The sequence below is a fragment of the Nicotiana tabacum genome, chromosome 4 (assembly GCF_000715075.1).
Source record: "Nicotiana tabacum cultivar K326 chromosome 4, ASM71507v2, whole genome shotgun sequence".
Lineage (NCBI taxonomy): Eukaryota > Viridiplantae > Streptophyta > Magnoliopsida > Solanales > Solanaceae > Nicotiana > Nicotiana tabacum.
This window is the reverse complement of record NC_134083.1, coordinates 78,634,961-78,645,587: the sequence shown is the minus strand read 5'-3', so window position 1 is coordinate 78,645,587 and position 10,627 is coordinate 78,634,961. Positions and strand designations below refer to the sequence as shown.

At 40.5% G+C, this 10,627-nt stretch overlaps 1 protein-coding gene across 1 annotated transcript; it reads right to left on the bottom strand.

The window, feature by feature from the left end:
- Positions 1 to 9,157: 9,157 nt before the first annotated feature.
- LOC107774509 (ethylene-responsive transcription factor 5-like) lies at positions 9,158 to 10,326 on the bottom strand. The gene has a single exon (XM_016594061.2). The coding sequence runs from the start codon at positions 10,220 to 10,222 to the stop codon at positions 9,392 to 9,394; it is 831 nt and encodes a 276-aa protein (XP_016449547.1). The 5' UTR covers positions 10,223 to 10,326; the 3' UTR covers positions 9,158 to 9,391.
- Between the last annotated feature and the right edge of the window lie 301 nt (positions 10,327 to 10,627).

Sequence of the window (10,627 nt, the reverse complement as noted above, 5' to 3'; positions counted from 1 at the left end):
ACCTGAATTGGACGGACTTGAATCGTTTGCTAAGATCTTCTACATGTTTTCTGTACGGGATAAGCTTGATGTCTCGAGTTTCCCATTAACCTTGGGCTTGCCGAATAATCAGGTCAGAATCTCCCATGATTAACAATTCCTCTATATCTAGATCAACTGCCATATTCATGCCCATAATGCAGGCTTCATACTCAATGGTGTTGTTTGTACAGAAGAATCGAAGGCGGGCTATGGCTGGATAGTGCTGACCTGTGGGCGAAATCAAAATCGCTCCAATCCCGACACCTTTTGCATTTACAACTCCATCAAAGAACATTTTCCAAGCATTAGTGTCCTGTGGAATTACTTCAACCGAGTTTACTTCCCCGTTTGAAAAGTACGTATTTAGGGGTTGGTATTCATCATCAACCGGGTTCTCAGCTAGATGATCCGCCAAGGCTTGAGCTTTCATCACCGTGCGGGTGACATAAACAATGTCGAACTCAATGAGAAGGATTTGCCATTTTGCTAACCTTCTCGTGGGCATTGGTTTTTGGAATATGTATTTCAAAGAATCCATTCTGGTTATGAGATAGTTGGTGTAGGCCAAAAGATAATTTCTAAGCTTCTGGGCAACCCAAGTCAAAGCGCAACAAGTTCTTTCCAACAAGGTGTACTTGGCTTCATAACTGGTGATCTTGCTCAGGTAGTATATGGCTTGCTCTCTCTTCCTGGTCATATCATGTTGACCGAGGACACATCCGAAAGAATTTTCGAGTACTATCAGGTACAAGAACAAAGGTCTTCCAGGCTGAGGCGGTACCAACACTGGCGGATTTGACATATATTCTTTGATTTTATCAAAAGCTTCTTGACACTCATCTGTCCATTTGACCGCCGCGTCTTTCTTCAGCAACTTAAATATGGGCTCACACGTGATAGTAAGCTGAGCAATGAATCTACTAATGTAATTCAACCTCCCTAGCAGGCTCATGACCTCTTTCTTGGTTTTCGGAGGTGGTAAATCCCGAATAGACTTTATCTTTGTCGGATCTAACTCAATACCCCTCCGACTGACTATAAACCCCAGAAGTTTCCCAGATGGAACTCCGAATGCACATTTAGCTGGGTTCAGTTTCAAATCATACCTGTGCAGACGCTCAAAGAATTTCCTCAGATCTCGCACATGGTCTTCCTGCATTCTGGATTTAATGATCACATCATCCACATACACCTCAATTTTCTGGTGCATCATGTCATGGAAGATTGCAGTCATGGCTCTTATGTAGGTTGCCCCGGCATTTTTCAGATCGAATGGCATGAACCTGTAACAGTAGGTGCCCCACGGTGTGGTGAAAGCTGTTTTTTCTGCATCTTCTTCATCCATTAGAACCTAGTGGTACCCAACGTAACAATCCACAAAAGATTGTATCTCATGTTTGGCACAGTTGTCAACAAGAATGTGGATATTTGACAATGGAAAGTTGTCCTTGGGGCTTGCTTTGTTCAAATCCCTATAGTCAACACACACTCGGGGTTTCCCATCTTTCTTCGGCACTGGAACCACATTAGCCAACCACATGGTGTATCGGACCACTCGGATCACACCAGCTTTCGTTGTTTGGTGACTTCTTCTTTGATCTTATCACTGATATCTGTTTTGAACTTTCTCTGCTTCTGTTGGATAGGTGGATAGCCGAGATAGGTCGGCAATTTATGTACCACTAAATCGACGCTCAGTCCTGGAATATCATCATAGGACCATGCAAACACGTCCTTGAATTCAAACAAAAGTTGGATTAATGCATCTCTAGTTCTTTCTTCAGCGTGAATGCTTATCATGGTTTCTCTGATCTTCTAAACTGCCCAAATTAACTGGCTCGGTTTCATTTAAGTTTGGCTTATGCTTATTCTCAAATTGTTCCAATTCTCGATTTATTTCCCCAAAAGCCTCATCTGCATCATATTCTGGTTCTTGATTCATTATTTCACAGTTAGACAACATTTTAGGATCCGAGCATGAAGTCTACAAGCATGTCATGTTATTTCGGTCTGCATTATTAGAACTGAAAAGGAAAAGATAAGAAAATAGCAAAAACCAAAATAAAATAAAAGAGACATCCATAGACGATGAAATATTGATTTCATTTCATTGAATTGAATATAGGAGGGTTTACATCGAAATTAAAAGACAATAAAGTAAAAACATTCGAGTTACACCCTGAAATAACTCGTAATGTAGAAGAGATGGCAAGACTGGACTACCGGGATTTCCGTCTGACGGGGAATGGGGTAGCTTTCCAATTCTGAAGCTTGGCATCTAGCCCTATATACTATACCTTGGCAGTGCTAGTGCCTTCCCCTGGCTGGACTATGTAAGCCTCATACAACATTTGTTTCATGACTTCACAAATATCATCAATCTCTTCGGCCGTGAAGGCCTCTTCTTCTTCTTCTTCTTCTTCCACATACTTGGGATTGCAAAATGATCGGGCGAGATGTGAAATAGGCTGGGGTAGGATCCAACCTTCATTTTTGCGCTTATCTGCCCATTTTCTGTTAGCTTATATAGCTTGGAAACCCACGCCGAAAAACTTCTCATTGGCGATCAAAGTGACATGCTCTGTGATGCCTTGTAGAGATACCCCAAGCCCTTTTTCCGGGCTTGTACCCATGTTTAACAATTTCAGTGGCGACCATGACTGAGGCATTAGATAAGCAAGGCTATGGGCATAGGGGCCCTTCTTCATATTGATAGGCAACCATAATCTCAAAATCCTGGTATACAATATGCTCACTGCCTTCCCTGGCTTCAAGGCATGGGACTGAAAGATCCCTGTAGATGGACTGCTCGTCATCCCCATGGACAATAATTTCTTGATTCTCGTACTCAAATTTGACCATCTGGTGGAGAGTGGAGGGAATAGCTCCCGCAACGTGAATCCATGGTCTTCCCAAAAAGAAAATGGTACGAGGTGTCCATATCTAGAATCTGGAAAGTCACTTCGAAGTCCACATGGCCAATGGTCAAAATTAGATCGATTTCCCCTATGGTATATCTCTTGATGCCATCAAAAGCCCATACACAAACATTGTTAGGTCGAATTCTTTCCGTTCCAATCTCCATTCTCTGGAGTGTTGAAAGAGGGAAGATATCGACCCAGAGCCACCATCTAGCATGACTCTCTTCACATAGTAGCCTTCACATTTGACAGTTAGGTGAAGGGCTTTGTTATGGCGGCTCCCTCGATGGATTTCAAAGTTGGATTGAATTCCTTATCCTCATAGATCATTTCAATGACCGGCCCATTATTATGAGCCGCTAGTAGGTTGTTAGTCAAATTGGGGGCTTCCTCGTCCCTCAGCACAATTTGTTTTTGTTCTATCATATTTTCAACTGCCCATTTTAGGGTCCAACAATCCTCCGTATCATTACCCTCTACCCCCGAATGGTAGGCACACTTGGTACCTACCCGGTACGATGGGGATTCATGATTTTTCCTATTAGGGGGGACAGGTTGAAACAAACCCAGCTGGAACAACTTCTGGAGCAGGCTAGAGTAGGATTCACCAATAGGGGTAAAATTGCTTCTCCTAGGTGGCTCACGAGGACGTGGATTATGTCAGTGGTTGTATTGTGATGGACGGGGTTTATATGAAGCTTGGTAAGCATGGTTATTTCTGGGAGATGGAGCTCGAGCTTGGTTGTAGTGCTGTTATGGCCGTGTATAGGGTTGGGCATTTATCACCACATAATGAGGCGGTGCCACGGCATAGGCTGCATCTTAGTGGGGATAGTAGTGATGTGGGGTTCTAGGCGTCATGTAAGAGTGATCACGTGATCGACGGGGCCCTCTTGAACCTGAAGTCATCATGGCTCCTTCCTCCCTCTTCTTTCGATTGGCCAAACCTCCCGAGCCATTCTGGATGACTTGGGAGGTAGCTCTCAAAGCAGATTGGCTTAATATGAGGCCACTTTTCAAACCATTTTCTACCATTTCTCCAATTTTTGTTGCTGCTGCGAACGATTGCCTATGGCAGACATCATATTCTGAAAATAATCGGCCTCTTGGGCTTGCAAGAAGATTGTAACCATTTCGGTCTCGTCCATGGGCAGCTTTACTTTGGCGGCCTGCTCGCGCCATTTAATGGCTTATTCATGGAAGCTCTCAGTGGTTGTCTTCTTTAAGTTAGACAAGGAGTTACTGTCTGGAGCTATATCCACATTGTACTGAAACTGTCTGACAAAATTGCGGGCCAAATCATCCCATATGTGCCAGTGGGAGATTTCCTGGTCCATGTACCATTCTGAAGCGATTCCAGTCAGGCTTTCCCCGAAATAAGCCATCAATAACTCTTCTTTTTCACCAGCACCCCTCAACTGATTGTAGTATCATTCCAGATGAGCGATCGGATCTCCGTGCCCATCATATTTTTCAAACTTTGGCGTCTTGAATCCAACTGGCAGGTGAACATGTGGAAACATGCACAAATCGGAGTACGAGACACTCTTCTGGCCACTCAGGACCTACATGTTTTTAAGCTCTGCTCTAGGCTTCTCATCTTCCGAGCCATTTCTTCCTGCTCGAGGTTTCTCATTATTCTTTCTTGTTACATTGGGGACTCATATTATGGATGCTGAGGGTATGAGTCTGGAGTAACATGAGTTGTATCTGGCTGAAATTGCAGGCCCCGAAAGGTGAATGTTGAAGGCTCGAAGCATTGCCTGGGTGCGGTCGGTTGTGCCATGGTAAAGACTGGTGGTGCAGTGAGCAATGTTGGGGGTACCCCTGTAAACGGTGCCTGGGGCCAAACCTCAGAAGGCGTACCGGTAAATTTGGCTGACATAGTGGGGTACCCGAGAGGGACAAATGGATTAGTCACCAGGATGGGGATGTTGGTGGTTCCACCCATCCTAGGGATCAGTTCAGGAAATTCGGGGATTGAACTTGGTGGTTTTCTACCATTGGACTAGGCGACCCACATCTCTAACATGCGGACACGCAACATCCGGTTTTCTTCGACAGTTGTCGACTCAGGCTGGGTCATAACTGGTGTGGCACTATCCTGAGGATCGATGATGCGGAGACTGATTTCTCAAGACATTGGGACACTCCCTTTTGATCTTGTAAAGTAAGGGTGGGAAGCCATAATACCGTCAAAACCAACCACCTAAAACAAGACCTGTCTAAATAGCATGCACAACAACCTTGTCAGTTTTGAAGCATTTAACAGATAGGGAATCACACACTGGGAATGCAATGTACCTGAACAGTTAAACGTTTCTAAATATTTTTTGCAACGGCTGTGTGTTTCATCCCAGCTTTTGCTATCTTTTTCACAAATTTCAACCTTTGATTTCTTTTCCTTCTCCTTTCTACTATTTTTCACTCTTTTATTTCTGGCTCTTTTCTCCCCTTTTGTTTTTTTCCTCTCTTTTCTCTTTTTTTTGTGGCTATGATCGAATTCTATGGGGATTGCCTACGTATCATGACGCCGCATGAATCAGATCATTACGTAGTTCAGGAGATAAATGCAAAATAAAAGAAAAAGATTTTTTTTTTGGGTTTTCAATATTTCATAAATAAAGACATCTTTTTTTTTTGGGTTTTTCTATTACAATGACTCGGAAGTACTGATGACTAAAACAAAACATACAGACTCGAAATAAAACAACAAAATTGACTTGACAAAGAAGAACAGATTCAAGAAAAGGTAAAATACAGAATAAAAAAAAGAAAAATCAAAAATAACTAAGAGTCTCCACTGCTACTCCGGGGCCCGCGGGACATCAGCTATTTCCTTAATTCTTATTCTGATGACACCCTTTTCTTGGAGCAAACGTCCAATTTGCTGTGTCTGGGCTTCTAGCACCTGTGTGGCAGTGTTGTCGTGGTCTTGCAACTTCTGCACACTCTCTTCTAATTGGTAGATCAAGGCATAACACTGCTCCCTTTTTTTTTGAAGTCCTTGGTTTACTGAACCATTTCATTTTCGAGGGTAGTCAGCCTTCCCTTTAAGATTATGACTCCTCTATCGTACTTTTGCTTTAACAGGAGAGCAAACCTTGCCCGTTCTTCTGCACTCTTAGCCAACTTTGCTTGAGCTTTTGCCAATTCCTCCTCAACCTTTGTCAAATCAAACCCGTAGTCATGCACTTTTTGCCTTAGGTTGGTTATAATTCTTTCATCCCTCTCACTTCTTACCGGCGTTTCGGGGGCTATTTTTATTTTCTAGATTTGAGCTCAGAAGACTTCATTTTCCCGAGCCAACCTCTTCTTTTCTCCTTCATCCTCAGCAGCCTGCAAATTACTATCAAATTTGATGTTTCTAATTTGTTCTTCTAGTTTACTTATGGTGGTCCGATATTCCTTTTCTTTAGCTAACCAAACCCATTGTTCTTGCGCTCCGTCAGTGAATTGTTGGACATGGGGCCTTTTGGCAGGTTGTTCTGGCTCTTGATCGACCCGGGCTCTCTTACCATACCACACCCTATAATTAGACTCTGCTTCGCCAGAAGACAAATCCCGCACCTGAGTATGTGGCTCCAAAAACCTACATTGGTGCCAAACCTGGCGAACCCTTTCTTCTGGGAATGCCACTTTTGGGCCTAGCTCAATGACCTGTGTACTCAAATATTCATCGTGAGGGATTGTTTGATACCTTCCTAATTGGCGAAGGACCTGATGCAGAGCATATGGCTGAATGCTTCGAAGACCCATCAATAGGAGAAAGCACACTTCGGCGGACATGAAGATGACTTCGTTAACCGAGAGCCAGCTGAAAGTCCATTCAATTTGCCTCGCGGTTAAAGAACCCAGATATGCGAACCATGTTTTAGTACCCTCTGGTAACTCATAGTCATTCACCATGCTTTCATACTCTTCAATGTAATTGAGTCCGGTCAGTTCGTGATTCATGTCCTCGGGCGACGGCAGAGATGCTCTACCAGCCATATTTGCAAAAACAGGCTACAACCTTCAAAGAACTTTGCACTAGATCGGCAGGCGGTTAAAGCTCGATAATTTCTACGAGAATCATTGGTATAAGGGTACCGTTGGCCTTCTTGCGCCCTATGTTGTTCTCTGTTGTTCTCTCAAGATTTTGACCGTTTTCACAATGTGTTCGTCATCCGCATCATCAGGAGTTGAACTTCAGTTGGACTTCTCATCTGCCTAGGATTTTGACCTTGCGAAATGGAGTTGTTTTATCTCCTTCATTGAGGGTTTCTCTAGTCGAATTATCATGTTAGAACACCTCCTCACGTTCATTGTGCGCTCAAACATTGTAGGAATTATTGACATCTTTAGCTGCCATATCTATTTTTTCTTTTGCTAAGAAAAAAATTAAAATTTGTTAGTAACAAATGAATAGCTCAAAGCAATTACACAATTATCTATGGCCGACGGTAGGCGCCAAACTATTTACCTGTAAAACGGTATTGTTGAATTTATAACGTGATTTATAGACACTTTAGTTAGTTTGATACAAAATATGAAATAAATAAGAAATGAAATGAGATTATAAAATTATTTTGAAAGAAATACAAGCCTGGCTAAGTGTTTAGCTTCCCCGATAGCAATAACAAGAGCAATGTTAAGAATAAAGTAAAGAAAGCAATTTTATACAAGCGATCAAATTATAGTGTTTTAGTACAATTTTTTTATTTTATTTTTTTATTTTAACAATGGATGCTAATTCCCCTAGTTATAGCTCTATTTAGGGAGACAAGATCCCCAAATCAAACTCTTATTGAATGAGAATAAAACCGCCATTGATGCTGCATAACGATTGGTCATAAATACGGAGATTCCTTGTAACGGTCCTCATTGAATGTTGTCTTTCCAACCAATGTCTTTCTTTCAAATCTTTGTTCTCGAATTCGATGCCTTCGGGATTCGCTCAGCACCGGTCACATGTTTGTATCCGGTGCCAGCTATTTGCTAACTCACATCTTACATGTTTTCAGTTCTTCATCCCATCATTCGTCCAACGATCGCTAACCAATTTTACCCTATACGGTATTCCCATAAAGCACTAACTTAATTTGACTTTTACCTGTTTATCAGTGATAGTTTCTCATTATTTCTGTGTGGATGTAAAACTCTATTTTTACTGGTAATCAGTATTTTAAAATTCATTTCCGGGGCAAGTCCTGGGACGAGGCGCACCAAAAATGCCCCGAGGTGATGGTGTGGGGCGAAGTCTCAAGAGGCGTACGCCCAGCAATTCGGGACATACGTCCGGGCGTTTGAGACGCATTTTTGTAGTGAGGCGTAAGCCCCAGATACCTTTTCAAATTAAAATAAAATTTGCTGAATAAGTCCTTCATATAATAACCGAATTATCAAAAGTCAGTTTGTAATTACTCAAAAGTTTTAAAAAGGAACTGAAATATATCAAATTTAAAAGTCAAGACCTTTTTATTGATTAAAGCCCTAATTTATGGTCTTTCCCAATTCTTTATCTTGTTCGCTAGTCTTCTAATATCTCCCAAAGCAACGAATATTCAATTTTTTTTTACAAATACAAAGAGAACTTCATTCTCTTTCATAGCAGCAAGTTCAAATTTCAAATTGCAGGTTAGTCATCCTATTTGTTCCTCCATGTAGAAAATTTTATTCTTTTCGACTCAAGTTACTTGTATTTGTAAGTAGCGTATAATAAATTATTTTGACTAGTTTTTTTGTGGGGATGGATATATATATATATATATATATATATATATATATATATATATATATATATATATATATATATATATATATATATATATATATATATATATATATATATATATATATATATATATATATATATATATATATATATATTTATAATTTTTTTTAATTTTTATGTAATTTTTCCTGTTTATAAATATTTACTGTAATTATATTATTTTATAAAATATTAAAAATTAAATACCTATGAGACTTACACCTTGCTGAGGCATATGTAAAACGCCTCGCCTTACGCCCACGCTTTCTAAAACAATGTTGGTAATTAAGTTAAAGAATTCACGGTAGCTTAATAATATAACACGAAGTAGTTTCAACTGAATCGTGCGAGGGGATGACTTTTGATCAAATCCGATGGAGTTTTCAGGAAGATACAAACTTTCTCTTAAGAGAGAAGAATTGTCCTTTCAGCAGCAGTTACGTTGCCAGAGATAACCTTATTCATATGTTTCAGAATTCCATTTTATAAATTGAATAGATGAAGTGAACAAATTTTTTGATTGATTGCATATTTACAAGAATTAACGCTTAATCAATGAAATTGAAAAGAATTCAAGACTCAAAGACACCCCTCTTCTACACATCTTCTATTGAGTCCTAATCCCAATTCAGGGAATCACCTCAGACTTTCTTTACGGTCAGGTGCATATGTATATATACCGGTGTCCTTTTGATTATATAATGACAAGCTGAGAATAAGGCAAATGTGGAGACAATGGGGAAAGCAGCGGCATCTCAAATATACCCTTCCCATCTCCACTGTCCCAAATCGCCGACCAACTTGACGGCGTTAATGGAGTCGTAGGGACTCTTTCTTCTTCTATTTTCATTTCCTTATTGATAACGAGTTGCTCCTCATTCTCTGTTTCTCTCACCCTTTTCCGGCCTGAGTTAGCTGACTGTGGAATCTCATTATTATATTCTTGCTTAAAGTTTGCAACTTCGAGAGGGAAATTCACTATTGCTTTGTTTCCTCTAAGTTTAAACGCTGCCCTGTCATATGCCTTGGCCGCCTCTAAGGCAGTGTCAAAGGTTCCTAACCAAACCCGAGTCCCCTTTCGGTTCGGGTCACGAATTTCTGCTGCGAACTTGCCCCACGGCCTTTGCCTAACTCCTCTGTAATGCTTCTTCCCTCTTGGAACTACTTCCACTTTCTGCTGCTTCACTGGTATCGCAATGTTCAGAGAAGGCTTGCGTTCTTTGAAGCTTGTTTGCTTCCGAGAATTCAAACTCTGTTTTTGAATTGTCTCCAACTCAGAGCAGTCAAACTCTGTTTTTGAATTGTCAAAGAAGCTAGAGATTTCAAAACTGGAACTTTGTGCTGTGTCGGCATAGTTGAGAGTTGGTTCAAAAGAGAAACTCTGGTCCAGAGATTCAGAAGAGGAGGAGTTTTGGGAATAAAGGGTGGTAGGTTCAGAGCAGTAATATTCCATAAAAGCAGCATCATCAAAAAGATGCTGCCTTATCAAATCAAGTGTAGTGCAATTCTCTTGTGGTGAGGCCATTTTTGATCTGCTAATAAAACGAGGGAAAGAGAGTTGAAGAATCTAATTTCAGCTATATATATTCAAAGTGGGGAGAATATTGAGTTGATTGAGTGGAAAAAGAGAGTGCGGGGAGGATAGTTATAAAGGTCAGAAATTTGAGATGAGAAGAGGTTTCATAGGAGCCTTCTGGGGTGGAGAAACGAAGCATCCTCTGGCTCTAATCCATAAACCTTAGCGTGCTACTTTTTGTTTATCATTTCACAAAATAATATTTCCTTCTTCTCAACTTATGTGACATACAATTTAAGATTTTATTTTTTTGAAATTTATGATCTTAAACTTAATGAGTAAAAGGTTTATGAGGTCATAATATTTGTGTGTCTATAAATACTTCTAATTAAAAGTAAAATAAATTTTTTTAAG